At 41.7% G+C, this 19,779-nt stretch overlaps 1 protein-coding gene across 1 annotated transcript in view; it reads right to left on the reverse strand.

The window, feature by feature from the left end:
• The window catches only part of PIP5K1C (phosphatidylinositol-4-phosphate 5-kinase type 1 gamma), a 173,865-nt gene that overhangs the window by 26,764 nt on the left and 127,322 nt on the right, over positions 1-19,779 (reverse strand). Inside the window, exons 14-16 of the mRNA XM_018565350.1 lie at positions 15,036-15,068; positions 13,127-13,228; positions 7,966-8,065 (exon numbers count right to left, since the gene is read on the reverse strand). Of these exons, the coding sequence (XP_018420852.1) occupies positions 7,966-8,065; positions 13,127-13,228; positions 15,036-15,068 (235 nt within the window). The remainder of the gene's footprint in view (positions 1-7,965; positions 8,066-13,126; positions 13,229-15,035; positions 15,069-19,779) is intronic.

A 19,779-nucleotide genomic window follows, 5' to 3' on the forward strand; every position in this document is an offset into this window, starting at 1 on the left:
TTGTTTTTATTTCTTCTTCAACTTAGTGCATACAAAGAACTCAGGTAATCAGTTTTATGAGGATTAGTAGAGAATCTCCTTAATTACAGATCCCTACCTGTTTTCATAAACAAAATACTGATTTGTTTTTATTAGAGCAAACATTCTGACAGAATAACGCTCCTTATACCCAAAAGACTGGGTAATTATTGGAACTTGCATTTCATACAAACCTCAAATGATGTGCACTCCAAAAAAATGATCATACAGGTCACCAAGAAACTACTAATACTTGGATACAGCACAACAATGCTGATGTTCATTAGTTCACGGACTGTGTAATTAGTGACTATAATAGGGTTATTCACAAAGCTAGCTGAAGGATCAGCCGTAGCAATGGTTGATCCTTCAGTTCGGTAGAACCGAAGGGCTGCTGTACGGGCTATTCACTATAGCCCATACAGCTCCCGAGCTGGCAGAGCGACTCAGCCGAGCCGAAGGAATATGCTTCAGCTCGACTGAGTCGAAGTGACACCAGAAGCGGGGGCGAACGGCCAGCCATTGGCCGCCCAAAAGCCTCGCAACTAACAGCTGGCTCCGCCCAGTTGCAATGACAGATCAGCGTCCCCAGGTTGCCTGGGGATGCTGAACTGTCATTAAACAATGACAACTTGACGGAGCTGGCCATGACATCACGGACGGCTCTGCCCAGTTGTTTTTAATTGGCTGAGGCCTGCTAGAAAACTCTAGCAGGTCCCGGCCAATAGGAAACTGTTGGGCAGAGCTAGCTGTCACTGCTAGCTCTGCTCAATTGTTTTCTTAAATTTTTTTTTTCTTTGTTAGATTCATCATTTAGATTTTCATCATTTACAATTTTATTTTTCTTTATTTTTTTAGATTCGTCATTTATTTACATTTTTAACCCTTTTTTCTACTTTTTTTCCCTACTTTTTAAACTGATTTTCTATTCTGCTCAGTACCACGGAGGTACCGAGCAGAATAGCCAAGCCGAATGCCACTCGTCGGCATTCGAATATTCACTCACTGCCGTTCGGCCCCTATGTGAATAGGGGCAAACGGCAGCGAGTGAACTGCCTGAGTTTCGGCTCACCCGATCCAGATGTTGGATCAGCTTAGTCGAACTCCTTCTGCACTTCGGCTCTGTTCAGCTGAACCGAAGCCAACCGAAGCAAGACGATGTACGGCTGATATCAGCCGATGTACGGCTGAAATCAGAAGTGAACAGCGTTCGGCTCACTTCACTTCGGGTCAGTTATTCAATCGGCTGCCTTTGGCAGCTTTGTGAATAACCCTCTAAATCCCTATCTAATCCACTAGGTACCACAGAGCTGCTTACGGACGGCCAGATGCAACCTCAAGCTAGCTCTGTCATTGCTAAAACTACACCTGACAACTGTAAAACAGCAATGTCCTTCCACTTACAAAATCTTGACCAACCAAAGACTTTGATTTTACAACAGCTCAAGCATTATACCAAAAAACCCTGCTAAGAGCAAAATGCCTAACAAGCTAATCAAAGTCATCTACACCAATTATCATACAAGAACGTCCTCTTCGCAAGCTGGAAGCAAAGCCTCCTAAGGATGGATTTGTGAAGAGGCTTCTACAACCAACTAGACTATGCTGCTTCTACCCATAAGGGACTTTACAAGCTTTGACACCCATGTATATACAGTCATGGCCAAAAATATTGGCACCCCTGCATTTCTGTCAGTTAATGCACCACTTCGCGCAGCAAATTGTTGCAATTACAAATGTTTAGGTATTCTCATGGGTATTTATTTTGTTTGTATTGGTATGACGCAAAAAAGTGGAGAAAAAAGCTAAGATTTATCTGCATATTTAAAGTGCTTCTATTACTTGCGGTTTATGCGCCATTATTGTACATGTTCATTCATTTTTTGGATAGTACATAATTTGTTTAGTACAACTTTTACAAAACCTCACAAGGTGTGCTGTGGCTCCATTACCTAAGGTCTATCACAGAGGTGAAACAGAAGTACCCGTATATTCCAGCAGCTCCTTCGGGGGTAAGCGCTACAAGAGCCATTTATCAAAACTCTCTGGACACGTTCCTGTAGCCAGTTCCCTATCCATGTACACACCATTTCATCTATTCCCACAGATCTCAGCTTGTGTACTAAGCGTTTATGTGGTACCGTGTCAAAAGCTTTTGCAAAATCCAGGTATACCACATCCACTGGCGTTCCTCTATCCAGATCTCTACTCACCTCTTTGTAGAATGTTAGTAGGTTGGTCTGACAAGAACGGTCCTTCATAAATCCATGCTGATTATCACTTATAATTCCATTGTCACAAACGAAATCCACTAAATAGTCCTTTATCATTCCCTCAAACAGTTTGCATACTATTGATGTTAGACTGACTGGTCTGTAGTTACCCGCTTGGCATCTTGAACCTTTTTTGAATATTGGTACTACCATTGAAAATTAGGAATAAATGGTCTGGCTATAACCTGGCCAAGCTCTTTAAGTACCCTGGGGTGCAGGTTATCTGGTCCTAATGATTTATTTACATTAAGTTTTTCCAGTCTTTGTTGAAACCCCGGTTACCGTCAACCACTGTGGTATATTACGCTCTGAGCTACTCACATTCTTAGCTCCATTAAACCCTTCTTTGTCAGTGGTTACTGAGGAGAAAAATGAATTTAATACCTCAGCCTTTTCCCTGTCATTTGTGATCAATCTCCCGTTTTCATCTTTTATTGGGCCGACCTGTTCTTTTCTTACCTTTTTACTGTTTATATATTGGTAGAATTTTTTGGGGTTCTTTTTACTGACTGTGGCAATATGCTTCTCGTAATCTATTTTAGCTGCCCGGATTCCGTGTGTACATCTCTTATTACCAATGCAGTCCCCTCCATCTTATATTTCTTAAATGCCAGCTTTTTGTCTTTGATGTGTTGTTTTAACATTTTATTTAGTCATGCAGGCTTACTTCTGGATCTTTTATTTTTGTTACCCGATGGTATGCACTTGGTAATAGTGTTATGTAAAGTATTCTTAAAACAATCCCACTTCTCGTCAGTGTCCCATGTTATAAATAATTTGTCCCATTTGTTGTCAAACACTAGATAATGCAGCTTATCGAAGTTTGCCTTTCTGAAATTTAGTGTTCTTGTCAGACCAACACATTTCTCTTTTCTGTACCCACCATTAAAAGTAATCATCCTGTGATCACTATTACCCAATGTATCCCTAATTTCTATGTCCTCAACTAGGTCTGCGATATTAGAGATTAATAAGTCTAGTATAGCATTCATCCTGGTTTGAACATCACCCATCTGATCCATGAAATTTTACCGGAACAAGTTTAGAAAACGGCCCGCCTTTATAGAGTGAGCAGTACCATGTGCCCAATCAATGTCCGGATAATTGAAGTCACCCATTATAACAACATTTCCCTGCTTCCCAGCTATTTCTATTTGGGAATGTAGGTGAGCCTCTTCCTCTATGTTCGGGGGTGAGCTGTCTAGCCAAGTTTCTGTTATTTCCACTATATCAAAGTCCTCTTCGAGTAGCATAAGTTCGAGCTCCTCTAATTTGTTTGCTAGGCTTCTAGCATTTGTGTACATACATTTTAGTTTACCGCTAGTGATACGAGATTTGTTTTTGCTCATACCTGCTTCACAACTATTTACTTTACCTGACCTTATTACAGTTGGAACACAACCAATCTGGACATTACTAATTAGTTTGACTGGAGTGAGCCCTCTGTCCCCCCCTTGTATTACTGCCCTCTATATTGCCCAACCCCATCCAGTAACCTGTCCATCCGTTCCGCAATGTGTTGAACACGAGGCCCCGTTAAGCAACAGACTGTTCGACGCTCACGGTCCCGATGGCAGATTACCCTGTCTGTCCGTCTGATGATAGAGTCCCCCACCACCAAAATCCATCTTTCCTGTCCTCCATCCTGCTCCCATCCTTACTGGAGCAGTCACTCCCCTTGCGGAGGCATCCTGCTCCAGCAGTGTCACCCCTGAACTAATATCCCCAACATCCTGCAACCTGGCATATTTATTGGGGTGCATCAGTTCAGGACTGGCCTCTCTCGCACTCTTCCCTCTATCCCGCCTTCTAACGGTATTTAGTTTATTGTTTAGATCCAGAATCTTGGCTTCCAAACAAACAACCAGCTCACATCTGGCACAACAGTATTCGCCCTCGAACGCATGTTCAAGAAACACATACATTAAGCAAGATGTGCACCGGGTTGCATTGCCACTCATGGAAGACATTTTATTTATTTATTTTTATATATTTATTTTAATTTAATTCAGGACCAGATATAACTCAAAATAACCTCAGTAAATCCCCAGCAAATTAATACTACCACTTATTAGTAATGCAGTTATTACCACAGTGATTCCCAGGGCAGATTAATACCCCCAATGTGCAGCAGTTATTAAAATAGTGATTCCCCAGCAGATTAATAACTCCATTGCGCAGCAGTTATTTAAATAGTGATTCCCCAGCAGATTGATTCCCCTCAATGCGCAGCAGTTATTAGTAACGCAGTTATTAAAACAGTGATTCCCCAGCAGGTTAATACCCCCAATGCGCAGAAGTTATTAGTAACGCAGTTATTACCACAGTAATTCCTCACAAGGCTAATATCCCCAATGCACAGCAGTTATTACCACAGGGATTCCCCAGCAGGTTAATACCCCCAATGCACAGCAGTTATTAGTAACGCAGTTATTACCACAGTGATTCCCCAGCAGAATAATACTCCCTATGCGCAGCAGTTATTACCACAGTAATTCCTCAGAAGATTAATACCCCCAATGTGCAGCAATTATTACCACAGTAATTCCGCAGAAGATTAATACCCCCAATGTGCAGCAGTTATTAGTAACGCAGTTATTACCACAGTGATTCCCCAGCAGAATAATACCCCCAATGCGCAGCAGTTATTACCACAGTAATTCCTCAGAAGATTAATACCCCCAATGCGCAGCAGTTATTAGTAACGCAGTTATTACCACAGTGATTCCCCAGCAGATTTATACTACAACACAGCCAGTAGAATTATACACAGCACCTAGCAGACTAATACCACTACTTCAAAGTTCCCAGCGGTTTACAGCATCCCCTGCAAAAGTTAAACACAGTCCACAAGTCCCTGGTAGTTCAGTGTTCCCAGCACATCTGTTCAAATCACATCCTCCCCTGTTAACCTGTGGGTGAACAGAAACAGCACCCACAGTAATCAGTCTCTTTCACCCTCACCACACACAGAGCAAAGCTTTAGGCCTTGTTCACACCAAATGCAGACCAGATCTGCATTAGTTTCTGCACACGCAGTGCAGTGGGTTGTGCCTCGATTTTGACGCGTTCCTTGCTGGTTTTGGTTAAAAAAAATAATATATATATTTTTTTAGTTTAGAATGGGATTTTAGTGCGTTCCAGGGCGTTTTTGATGCGTTTTTGATGCGTTTGCATGCGTTCCAGAGCAGGTAAAATAGGGCTTGCTGCAGTTTTTTTACATGCTCTGGTACTGAACGCGGCGGTGTGAACTAGAGCTCAAAATACCATTGGAATACATTGGACGCAGTTTTGATCTGGTCTGTAACTGCTCTGCTCCTGGAACGCGCTTGGTGTGAACAAGGCCTTAATGTTCCCGTGTCTGTAATAGGAGCCCTGGTCAGCACACCCCCTCCCACAGCCTATACGCAGAGCACACAGTCCTCGTTTTTTACTCACTCAATCAATCATTCACAGGTGTCCGGCTGCTATTGCCCTTTCTCTCCCCCTCGCAGTCTCACTCCATTTAGTCACAAAGCTCTCCCTGGCGTCCCCGCCGTTCCCCTGGCAACGCTTCGGCTCCAGCGCACACAACTCCCCGCTCAGCAAACAAACACAAACACGAGCTCCCGCTCGTTTCGTCTCCTGCGTTTCAGCTCACTGCTTCCACTTCCGTTGTGGGCACCCCAACGCATAAAATATTACCTCCCTCAAAAAAAATAAAACCTAAAACACTAAACCTAAACCCTTTTCTTTATTTTTTAATCTAACTGAAAGTAAATTAAATATGAACAAATGCTCTTATTGGGTTTATGCACTATGAACATTGAGGGGGTACACAATACCTTCTCACAGAGGATCGGTAAATATCACTGATATTTACCGATCCTCCGCTCAGCCACGCACAGAGCCGCTGTCATCCTGAAACCGACAGGACTCCGCTCAAGACACCTGGCGTCCAACACAGCCCTTGCAGCCACGGCGCCGTGCGGCCGCACAGCTCGAACACCCCAAAGGCCGGCCCTGCCCCTGCAAACACTTGGATTTTTCCCAGCTACTCCAGGTCTCCCCTACAGACACTGACTATGTATATGGCTGTTTCACCTGCCAGGGCCTTATATCGTTTCTGTAAGGATGGGAAAGATGTAATAGTCTCACCCTCTAACAATGACCTGACACTTTGACTTCTACCACCTAAACACACAAGGATCATCATATGCTGGGGGAGAAAGTGGGCGTACAAGTGGTAAATGTGAGGACATAAGGTTAATAGAATAGCAGACAGAGTACTAGAGTTTTAAAGAGTGTTGGAGTATAGGGTATACTGAACAAGGGTGTAATACCTAGAACAGCCACAGTAATGACATAACATGAGTTGGCGAACTATTAACTATGTTTAACAGGACCCACCGGGGAATGTTGTCAGTAGCAAGCAGTAGGGACAGGGAAGCCACTTGAGTAGCTAGGTAACATTTAGAAACTTTGTGGACACCCAATCCTACCAAGTATGTAGATCTGTAAAAAAAAAATTCCCAAAATAAAATTGAGAATTTTCTGCTGTATAGATCTCAAGATAGGATTAGGGATTGGGATTGGAAAAACAGATAAAAATTAAAGTCATTTTGGTAAAAAGGTTTAAAGCGCTGATGAACAAGAACTACGAAATTTGATGTTGATGCCAAGTCTTCATGGAGTCATATAGGTTGAGAAACAATAGAGGATAATTAGGTTCATATAGCGCATGCAGGGATGAGATAAGGCAACCCGCCAGATAAGGTAATTTAGATACCGATATAAAGGGGTAATTGTGTTGAAGTTGCCGACATTTAGCGCTTGTGATTTTGTTGGATAATTATGTAGCCCTGAACAGCTTGCGAAAGAGGTAAGAGTGTAAGAAAATTGGTTACTGTAGTGTGAGGCTGTGTAGAATAAATTAGTATATCTGAGTAATGATATTATCTAATTTAATAAAAGCAGAAACAATTCACTCTTCAAGTTGACTGCTGGTGATCTTCATTTTCCATGATTATGGGAAGCACAGCGCTATCCATGTTATCACTACGACCACCACAACCTTTAATGGAATAGGTTGAGACGCTGTATGGAGTGCAGGTGACCCACCACAACACTGGGTGGTCACTATGTCGCCCTGAGGAAGGGACCCTGCGTGGCCCGAAACATGGGTTGTGAAGGGGTTAAAGTGTCATGTCACACGTGTCATACAGCCAATGATGGGATAATTCCATCATGGGTCGTGAAGGGGATAATTCCATCTGCAGGTGACCCACCATAACACTGCAGTTTGGGAAATTGGGAACAAGCTGTGTTTGGGTTGAACTCATGGGTCACCTGAACATGAAGCGTATTGCTATGTGCAAGGTATGAGGTGTATACTTGTAAATATTGTAAGCTCTCCCACTTTAAGATGTAAAACCCATCTAATTCATCTGATCTGGTCATTTATGTGCTATAATGTTTTTAAGTTTCAGTCATTTGTCTACCATTCTCCTTTGCAGAAATACATTTAGAACACTTTTCCAAATGTCAGGAATGTTTGCAACACATTTGTAGAAATGTAGAATTAATGTGTTACATCTATATATTTTATTGGCTATATTCTTATATTCTGTTTAGTTATTTGCTTGCTTTATCTTTCTACCAAAAATCATTCCTAATACTTTTGCAATAAACTTACAAAGTATATGTCAGTCACTGGTACCTCTTCATCCTCTTCAGAGCGTTGACTTCCAGTTTCTTCACCTGAATATGCTCTTACCACACAGCCAGAAGCTTCTCTGTAGAGTAGAAAAACAAGTGTTGTTGCAAATGTTCTTGACTTTACCACACATTTTATCTGCAGTAGGCATACCATATTTAATCTCCAGATATACTAGGAAAGCAATCTGTAATGCTGAGGATTGGGAAGAAGGGCTTAAAAGCAGATGAAGAAACTTTCACGATAGATAACCTATGGCAAAAAAATGGTCAGAGTCTAAAAAGAAGGCTGAGAAGTATATTTTTGCCAAGTATGAGCTTTTTATGCAACCCCATTTCATAGTCCCTTATTAGAAATGCAGACATTTTACACATACCACTTCTGCTCAGTTGAAGAAGAATCACCACATGAATTTGTTTTTTTAAATGGTTCCTTTTGAAAGTGTCGATCTAATGTGTCTCATGCAGTATTCACTGGTTCCTCCCACCAACCCCAATGTCAGTATAGAAAAGCAGTATAGCAAATTGCTGTTTTCTTCCCAGTTCACAAAGCACTGAAAATTCTGAATTAAATTGTAAAGACATGGCAAAAAGTTTTCTCATGCCTTGGTCTCACAAATTGTTTTTTACCTTTTCTGAGGAGGAATTCGATTTTTTGATCCAAGCTGGATGCCACCTTTCTCAGATTATCTTGTGGTGGAAACCAGCAATTGAGAGTTGTAAAAAAAAAAATGGAGACAGAGAGGGAAAAAAGCCAAACCCACTCTATTACAGTAGCATTAGGATGGTCTTTGATGACAAAGCTAAAAAAGTTACATCAGATCTTTCAATTAGGTATGTGCATTAGTACAGTTGTTCAAAAACATTGCTGGTTGACAAGTTATACTAATACTAGAAGACTGTATACATGTGTATATTTGTCTCCACAGAGACCTTTACAGTGGATTCCTCTCTAGGTTTGGGGGTGATTCAAACATCATTGGGACTACAATTGCTGCGGCAGGTTTTGGTGTGTGTTTTGGAATAAGTAGGTAAGATGATGCAATGTCTTTATCATCAAGTAGAACTTTATTTTAGTAAGAATAAAACACTTTACTCAAGCTACGTACAAGTGTGGTTGTCTGCAATTAAATTGCAGCCTGTGCATTCCTTCGTACAGCCTGTGAACATCTGTGGGTGGTGGGAGCTGCCATTGTTTCGTACAGCACCTCCCACCCACAAAAGATTGCATGAGTCTCATGGAGGAATTCCTGAGATTCATTTGATCCGGTCCCATTTGCAAATTTGAATAAGTCCTAAGTCTATGTAAAAATAATTTCTTGCTGGGATGCATGCAGCACTTTTGTATCTGACCCTGTTCTCCAATAACACGTGTTGACAAATAAAAATAAATAAACAAGGAGCCAATCAGTTCATGTGTTGATATTAAGCATGCTGTTAGAAAGAGAAACTGTGCAGTCACCTGCTGGGGTAGGTCCAGGACTATGTAGGTTTATAGCAGGTGGGCTGAATGATGCTGACCATCAGACTGAGAACATGCAGGGAAAATCTCTGGGTTGAAGGTGAGTAGTGCAACAAAGCTGGTTTAAGAATTCCATTTAGATGAAGACTTTTTTTTGTATGGCCTGTTTTGCTTTTTAGAATATCAGGTTTTGCCAACTGACAAAACTTGGAAATGTGTTGTGCTCATTTGTTAAAGGAAGCTGAATGAACTTTTTCAATCAATTTTTTTACAAAGCAGCAGTCTTCTTGTAAACTACTTTATCCTTTATAATCTTTTATTAGCATGTATATCCAAAAAGCTCTCACAATAAACCATATGATTTAAGACAACATTTATCTTTCACAATGCTTATCATTGCAATGATTGCACTTTTCTCAACCCACAAGAAACCATTTCCATCATCAAAGGGCAAGTTGGTTGTGTTTGTTCACAGGCCAAAGTTCAAAGTCATGCCCAGAGAATAATAAAGTCATCCAGTACCCGGTTAAAGAAAAACATTATGACATACTGTATAATCAGAGTGTGAAATAGGGTAAATGGAGTAAATGAACTGTGATGCAGGGACAGCAATCTACTTTCATGGCAACATTTTTCATTGGTTCATAAGAAAAATATACAATGTAGAACAAGTGAACAGATGCCGTAAAATAGATGATCAGCATCAAGAGATAGGAGGAACATGAATGTCAAAATATTATGATAGCCAGTGGGGTGGCGCAAGAAAGGTCACAACCCTGCTACATTTACCTGTAGAGGAACAAAAGCTTGGTAGTGCTGATGGCGATTTTCCCTAAAAAATTATGAATGCTTAACACGTGCCCCAAAAATAACTTTCATAGAAGAGAAAAGGAGAAAAAAGACGTAGGCAAAATTAGAAAGCAAACAAAGGGAGAGAGAAAGAGTGGTGAAAGACAGAGAGACCCAAGAGGGGAGACAGAGTGGCCAAAGCGAGAAAGGGGAGGGTTGGATGGAGAAGGGATAAAAAGGGCATGAGCGGCAGCCCCAAGCGAAGCCAGTAACCAGCTAGCCTACCAATCGTCAAAGCTAAGTGTGACAGCAGAAGAAACAGTGCCTATGCCTGATCATGCACAACGTACAGCGTTTAAAAAATGTGGTTATGTCACTGACGAAAAACCAGGTACGCTTGGCACAAGCACTTGTCAAGAGGAAGTCGGTAGCAGTGGTGTTGACAGTACTGATGACAATGGTGGGGACAATAAGAAAATCTATTGTTCCTTGCCGAGTACTATTCATGACTATTCTACAGCCAGTGCTCTTTCCAGCGTTGAGGCTGTGAATAAACTGGTTCATAATAAGGGTCTGGCTAGTGATGGTCAGTGGTCAGAGCAGCTGCCACTGGAACTGACGTTCAGTGAGGTTACTGCGGGAGATGACTCCTCTGTGGTATCTGAGCACTCCGCAGATATTGTGCTGCCCAACCGAGACAACATGGGAAGAAATGAGGATAACTGGGATGGTATGTCAGATCCTGGTGGGATAGTTGTCAGAACTGATGACAGAAGAGCAGACCTGGACGGTAGGGAAGAAGTGGGTGACGACCAATTGCTTGTTGACAGGGGCTCTGGGGTTGACCCACAAAAGACTATAGGAGACGAGATTATCAGGGAAAGGACAGCAGAGACTGAAGGGGTCGACATAGAAATGGACTGCCAGGAAATGAGTGGTACCAGGGAAAGGACAGCTCTTATAGAAATGGAGCAAGTTTACACTGATATTGACAAAGGTCATCATGAGGGTGACAGTAGAGGGACTTGTACCCTTATGACCTTGACTGACTGGACCGTCATGGACAAAGTGTTTAGAGACTGCACAAAAATTACCTGCAAGCAGACTGATAACAGTACAGAGAGGGTCATTATAGAGACATTAGGGTCTCGTAGCATAGAGGTAACTGGTAGCTTTGTAGAGGGAAAGACTGGTGTGACTTTGTTTAAAGTAAACGACTGTCGCTGCTGGAAGCATAGACGGAAAAAGGTGGAACATATCCAGGGGGACTGTTTGGGCACATGTGTCCGCTCCTCTGGATCGGAACAAAGGGGGGGGGGGATATGTGGCATTGCGTGGCATTACCACGGTGATAGGTGGCCTCAAAGTCACCCAGGGTTCTCAGCCAGAGGGGCTGAGTGGCTCCAGGAAGACATTACTGGTACCAGGAAAGAACTGCCTTTTCAGTCCTTTCCAGGTTTTCTGGATCCTAGTTGGGATCCTGGAGCCAGGAGATTTATTAGAGCACTGGGTGGGAGGAAATCTCCAGTTCTGGGTCCATGTTTTGGTAGTGACTGGCACCTAATTGTGCCAGTCAATAACCTGTGCACATCCCTCATGAAGAGTGTGCTGGGATGTGTTCAGGGCCCCACCTGTGAGTCAGGAGAGCTCCACCCCGGAGTCAGTGTGGAGGCCAGGGCAGCAGGGAGCTGCGGGTTCGTGAACGTATTGGGAGGATTGGCATGTTATTGCCTTTGTCTGGAGGAACCAGACAGTGGCCCTGAAGATTGAGGCCGGAGCAGCAGTGCTGCAAGAGAGACTTATTAAAAGACTGGGACACCGTGAGTGTATGGGACAACTCGAGGATTGGTGAGCCCTGATCTGTTATATGCTACAGCAAGCCATTTATGTTGGATTTTGTGATTATCTACCGTTTTGAAAGAAAATAAAGACTCTGTGTTTTGAAAAACCTGCTGTGCGAGTGCTCTGTGAGCTCACCAAAATCACAAGTGGTGTTCGAATGCGGGCAGCGAGCGCTACCTCTTGCAGAGGCTGTTTGAATGAAAGAACTGACATTAAAGGGGCAGTGCGCCTGTTATATAACGTGGGCAGAGACCGGAGTCCCTGCAAAAGAGATTTATGTGTACTGCAATTTCTGTGCATGAGAGCGCACTGTGTGCAGGTGAGGAGACCCTGCAAGAGTCAAGGACTGAAAAACCCGCTGTGCGAGTGCTCTGTGAGCTCCCCAATATCACAATTGATAAAAATTAATAGCCTTTTTCAAATCTCAAAATAAATTAAAAATGTCTCCAGAACCTCCGTGCAACAAAATAGTGTATTTTTTTTTAAACTCAATTTGATTTTTTCATCATTTAATCATAATTTAATTATTTTCCATTTGTGTAATTTATTCTCAAAGCCTTGTCCTCTTGCTTTTTGCCTCTTCTCCATGAACAACCCTAAATGATGCAGAGGGCATTGGTAATGTGATGATGTCAGCCCTGTCCTCTGTATCATTGTACTGTAAATGCAGGGTGCTGTGAGGATGATTCCCATGACATCAGATTTCTATGGCGCATTCAAGCGTGAAAACCCTTTTTAGCTCTGTAGCCAACAAATCACAGTAATTAGTAAATATCTGTGACTAGGGCTGCAACAACTAATCGACATAATCGATTATAATCGATTATTGAAAAAAGTGACTGGCTTCCTGGCTGTAATTCTCAATCATTGGCTTTTAGCTTTCAAATTTCATACTAACAGAAAATAATTCTAGTTCATAGATATTGAGATCCTGCATCATGGTGCATAAACTGGCCCCACATAAGGACCTTTTTCTTAACATTAGCAAAAAGGAAGGGCAAAAAGGTAACAATAGAAAACAGTAGACCTATCACAGAATGTATCTCACCCATGCTTCTCTTCTTCTTGCTCAGCCACAGCACTCTGTTCCCATGACTTCACATCCACGGTGACCTGCTCAACCTCATCATATGCTTGGATCTCATGGGTTCTAAAAGTAAATCGGTGAGATGAATAACTATATGTATAGTTAAGACATAATGCACAAAGTCACAGGATACCAGTATGGAGCAATGTAATTAAGACCAAAAAACAGGAAAAAAAACTCCAAAACATTAATAATAAACACTGGAAAAAAACAACAAACTTAGATTAGTCTAAAAGGGAAACATCACACAAATAGTTTCTAGTAACCTATACGAACCAGATAAATTAAGACATATTATCTAATATGTATTTGAAAATACAACACCCAAAATTAGCTGCTCAATAAATGGGCACACTTCAAGTCCAATATAATTTTTTTCAGTAAAGAATTAACCTAATAACAAAAAAATTATATACTGCAGTTTATCAGGTCTTAGTGTGATAAAAGAAAACTAATACAGCCATCACATCTAAGTAAATTTTCTGCAGATATGGAAAAATAATACTGTGATCTTGGTATTGTTTTTTTTAGAGCAGGAGCAGGACTTTAAAGTACAACTGAAATGGGCAGCCTGTAAAGGTCACCCCATCTTTTATATTTTTCCCAAAAAAATGGGTAATACATTGTGTTTGTGTGCACTAAAATTCATTTTAGTGTATTCTTTCCTAAAATTGATTTGACATTTGTGCCAATGTTGTGCAACATAAACGTCTGCTTTAGGAAAATATATAATTGCTTGTGGGTTTAAACTAATGTTCTATCCAAAAATGCAGATTTTAACATGTGTGTAAAAAATAAATTTTTCCGACCCTGAGGTGGTTAAGGAAGGTTCATTTAAAAAAAAATAAACCTGTGTTCTTAAAGTGACATTAAACCCTCAGACGTTTTAACATAAAACAATACTGTAATGTGTGCCTTACTGTAATCCATGGTTGTTTCCCTTCTCTTTGCTGCTCTTCCTTTTAAATCCTCATGTCTTCTCATGCTAGGGGAGAACTTCCCTTTGCAGCTGAGTGCCTCTTCCTGTAGTGCTGGCTCAGGTTGCAAACCTACACACAGACACCATGTATCCATTTCAGAGACAAGGCAGTCTGCTGCAAAACAGAAGTTCTGCTCAGCATGAGAACAGATACAGATTTAAAAGGAAGAGCAGCAAAGAGAAGGGAAACAACCATGGATTACAGTAAGGCACACATTACAGTCTTGTTTTATGTTAAAAATCTGAGGGTTTAATGTCACTTTAAGTTTTTGCGTATCTGTGAAGATTTCCCTTATGGCACAGTAGTTAAAGGGCAGCTTTGCTTTTATGTAATCTTAACCCCTTCGTGACGGGAGACGTACATATATCAGCCTCTGTAATGAATTAATGAATGCCTCAGTATTGAGGCATTCATTAATTAAAAACTTAAGCTTTTGTAAAAGCTTCTTTCTTTCATTAATGAAGAATGAAGCCTTTATATTCAGATACGGGTTCGCTAAACAGCGAACCCGTATCTGACAGCTGAAGATAGCAGAGAGGTAGCAGTGACTCACCTCTCTGCTATTCGTTTTGACAGCTGTATAGCCTGGCCCGAACCCATCCCCTAGCCCTGTACAGCAAAACTATAGTAACTCCTGCTCCTCTATACCCTAGTAAAGTAAAGTCAAAATAAAACCTTGGTGCCATAAGCTGAACGAATTCCGGAATAATATAATGCCTGACCAAAGAATTGTTGATCCACAGAAAGCAAATAGATTATTCTTTTGCAACAAGGGTGTATGAATTCATAAATGAGCCACAGTGATAACAAATCTATAGTATCTATAATCTATAAGTATATACTGAATTTTAAAAGAACCAAAATCTCCTGTTGCATAAAACAGCACATACCGTACATCATATCCTGATGAGTGAGTACGTCTCCTGTGAAGAGATAAAAAAGACAGTTAATTTATGCCTAATGGTCAGTTGCTAGGCCACATTTAAACAAAAAAATATTGTGAAATAAAACATGGCCTATATGATCTGAAAACACATTTTTTGCAATACTATAAGAATGCAGAAATGTTTCTGGTGGTACATTAGTAGGCTTTATATGTAAGCATGATTGACCTACCAAATAGACATGTGCACCAGCAAAAAATTTGTTTAGTTTTGTTTTGCTTCGGATTTTGCATATTTCATTTTTCGGATTCGGATCCGCAATTGAATTCGTTGCGGGATTCGGATTCAGACAAAATTCGTTAGCAGTAGTTGTTTTTCGGATTCGGGTCCGCAATTGATTCGGATTCGGACGAAATTCATTAGCAGTAGTCTGGTCGAAATTTCGTTTATTGGACGGAATTTCGTTAGCAGCAAAGTGACATTAGAATTTTTTTTTTTTTTACAGTCTGCAGAAGATGAAAAAAAATAAAAATAAAAGCGTGAGGTTCCCCCCCCAATTCATACCAGACACTTTAGGTCTGGTAGGAAAAAAAGTGGGTGGGGTTCCCCCCAAAATCCTACCAGGCCACCGACTTGTTTGAAAAGTCCCAAGTGTGAGGGAATCCCTTCCCAGGAAATATAAGTCCTTCAAGCAAGGCACAGCAATACAGCAAGTGTCTCCTTCTCTCACACAGCTACAGCTGATGACTTCCTCCTCAACTTCCACACTCCTCTTTGGGAGTTGCCGACCTTTAAACCCCTTCCTGGGGCAGGAAGGTTAACCCTGCGGCTGTCCTTAAAGGGACCACAACCCAAATAGGGGTGATACATATCGCCCATCCAGGACCCAGCCTTGCAGTCCTCTACAATATAGATATGAACACAGAAAAGCGCCAAAAAGGACTACTCAGCCAGTATGGACCAATATAAGAACAGCCCTACCTGGCGCTGGACCAATCACGAGGAGACTATACGTGGGCTCGCCTGGAGGGAGTGGCCCATGTTATCGTCCAATCCACGGGACAGAAAACCGGACCATGTTCTGCTATGTAGCATATCGATTGTGCAGCATGTCAGCTGTACAGTGAGCACTATGAGAAGGAGGTGGGCTGTGTACAAAAAGCGATTTATGACAGATACCATGACAGATGTAAACAATTTGTATTCAGCTGGTATAAAGGCTATGCAAGCCATATCAGACCAGATATATGTTTACAATAAAGCTGATGGAACTGCTCTATAGGGCAAGGAATATTTAGTTATGTGAAAAGGCACAATTAGGGCCAGATAGAATATGCATATACCCAATCCATGGTACGAATAAACATATTTATGTATTAAAAACTATACGCATGTTTAAAATATATAAAAAATGTGTGTGTGGGGTATATAAAAAAAAAGGACATGTATATGTATATGGAATTAATGTCAATATCAAATGGGCATATAAATATGTAAATATATATAAATTAATTGCGAATAAATTACAGGCATGATATGTCTTAGCAATAAAGGTTTAAAAAATAATGCTATGTATATACATACGATCTATAGATTAACACATGATTATGAGAAATATTATTAAAAATAAATGATAAAGAGAAATACAGAGAGGTTGAGACCAGAGAAAATGTATAGAAACATTAGTGGTGCTGAATAGATGCATTAATTAGAACCTTGTTATGAATAAGTAATAGTTGTTTACAAATAAAATAATAAAATAATATAATACTAGAATGATGGCTAGCCCTGAGCCATTGTCAACTGATGTGTTGTCAAGAACAACAAGGAGGTTGAAAGGTTTATTATTGTTTATAAATGAATAAAATTGGCCATCCGGAACGTTCCAAATCCATCAGGGATGATGGTTACTCTTAGCATGTAAATAAGAGTTTCCCGCAGTGGGTTTGAAATGGGTTTTGGAGATTACCGTGCCTGTCTGGTCAAATGTCAATTCAAGGTCTAGGAACACCAAGGTCTTATCATCCACTATGTATGTAAAATCTAGATGGAAGGGATTATTTTTGCAGAAGTCTACAAATGATAGTAGTTCTTCTTTGTTCCCATCCCAGATTATAATGATGTCATCAATATATCTGGCATACAACACCAGTTTAGACCCAAAGGGGTTATTGTGCCAAATGTGCGACTCTTCCCAATACCCCATCAATAGATTCGCATAGCTGGGGGCAAAGCTGGCCCCCATAGCTGTGCACTTCAACTGTATATAGAAGGAATTTAAAAAAGTAAAATAATTGTGGGTCAGGACAAAGAGCTGGCTTCATCGCTATAAGCATCGCATCCATGATTAAATTTTGGAGAGCTGACATTCACAACTGTGGTGGGCTTATCACATGCCTAGTCCAGCCTAGACCAGGCAATCTCTCACGGTCATGCAATACTAATAATACAATTGAAATTATTGCTAATACAATTCTCATCAAATAATAATACTGTATATAAGGTAACATTTATAGTGAGCTCTTTTTCCTATGATGACGAAAAAGACGAAAAAAGGAAAAAAATATCATGGTAGTCTCTTTTGTTCTATAAGTTTGAGACATGGCAATTCCATCAATCTCAGTCTAACACAGTCTGGAACCATGGTTAGTCCTTATCTCGTCATTGTTGTATAAATTGTGTACCTCAAACCTGGGAATGTATGGCAATGAATGAATGTGGTAAGGCTCTGAGAATCGCTAATGTTAAGAGTCTTTGTCCAGAAACCATGAACTCAAATTCACCTTATATACTGATCGAATAGGCAGAACAAATATGGCTTCCAGGATGCCCATGTTACATTATGTAGAATAATACTTTATGTATAGGCCTTAAAGTTTAATTCCTTTTAGCCAAATAGTTCCGACATTTTCAAAAAGCGGCAGATAGTTGAGTTCAGCTTGCATCTCTTTGGAGTTCTTCCTTGAATCTTTGTCTACCATTTGCGCTATCATTCTGTTCAATCCTCTTGTGGCCAAGTGCAGGGAGTTGGCTACACTCCAATGAACCTTAAAGTTCTTATTTACAACTGTAGTTACAGCTTCTTGGAAATGGTTTAGAGCAGTGGTTCTCAACCTGTGTAACCTCAGGATCCACATTTGTCCTTGGTCATTAAGTCGTGACCCAAGTCACAGTAGTGCGTGTTCCGGTGCAGGCGATCGAACTGTGGGGGGAGGTGCGTTTGGGGTGCCATTCAAATGAATGGCAATGCAACGCAACTCCCACACCAGAACGCGCGGTAGGTGTGATTTCATGGTACAATGCATTATTCGCATCTCCCATCAAGCTCACTTGCCTGCCCTTTAGAGGTGTCGTGAACCAGAATGTAACGTCACTCCGGCCCAGGCACCTCTACAGGGCACGCAAAGGAGCTGTACGCAAACGTGGCCATACCCCCAGCCCACCCCAACTCAAGCTGATACTTGGTGACGGGCAGCATATTTTGAATAGCTGCTATGTGCGAGAACTGATTGAGGAGCCTCTCACCCAGCGCAGTGGAAGGCACACGGTGACCCACTGAACATGGGGTCGTGACCCACTTTTGAGTCACGACCCAGCAGTTAAGAACCACGGATTTAGAGCCTTTACCTTTGACATGCTGGGGTATAATTTTCTTTCTGATCTGCTGGGACAATTCTCTCCTTTGCGTTGTCTGGTCTTTGTTCAGTGTGGTGCAAAATGATGATACCAAACAACAGTGTGACTATTTTTCTCCCTTTAAACAGGCTGACTGACTGATTACAAGATTGAAGCCAATTAAAGATAAACATTGCCAGACAGACAGTTGGAGATCCCTTCAATATCTGATCATTAAATTCTGAGATCAAGTGCTATAACATTACAGTGCCTCAGATGCTCCACACTAATTTTTATTGCCTTGTCTCTATATCTGATATATATTTAAGTTGCTCACATACTGTCCAGCCAGTGTACATTTTTGGCTGCTATGTCCCAGACACACTGGCGGAACTACCAGGGTCGCAGTGGTCGCACTTGCGACCGGGACCAGGTGTTCCACCAGTTCGGGGGGGACCCAGAGAGAGGAGGAGGCCCGACCGCTTGCAGCTACTAATGCTGCCCGCGGAGCCGCCGCCGCCATCTTCACCGCTGCCTCCCGCAGTGTCTTTTGCGGCAGCGGTGAATAGAAGATGTAGCGCTGCGGTGGTGTGGCCTGTCAAGGGGTGACGGCCGTGACGCTTGTCGGGGAACTCCAATTCCCAGCAGGCAACTGAGGAGGGAGCAGCCAAGCAGGCCCGGCGGGATACACCCCACGCTGTAGGACGTCCTGGCTTGAGCTGGAACCTGGAGGCACAGAGTTCGGGAGCACAGCTCACAGCACAGAGTGAGGAGATTCTGGAGGAGAGCTGCAGCAGGTCCAGGTAGGCACTGATTGTTCATCGCTGTATATGTGCTGAGTAGTGACAGTGTCTTGCACTGTAATTTTTTTGCCAACCAAAAACAATAAAATCATTTTATTATTTTTGGTTGGAAAAAAAATTACAGTGCAAGACACTGTCACTACTCTGCACATTGCATGCTGGGAATTGGAGTTCCCTGACAGGCCTCACCTCGCTGAACTGGCGGAACACCTGGTCCTGGTCACAAGTGCGACCGCTGCGACCCTGGTAGTTCTGCCAGTGATAAAATGCTTTAAAGTGTTATTAAACCCTCAGGTGTTGTTGCATATATGCACTGGCGGAACTACCAGGGT

Source organism: Nanorana parkeri, unplaced genomic scaffold (assembly GCF_000935625.1).
Source record: "Nanorana parkeri isolate BGI_ZX_2015 unplaced genomic scaffold, ASM93562v1 scaffold836, whole genome shotgun sequence".
Classification (NCBI taxonomy): domain Eukaryota; kingdom Metazoa; phylum Chordata; class Amphibia; order Anura; family Dicroglossidae; genus Nanorana; species Nanorana parkeri.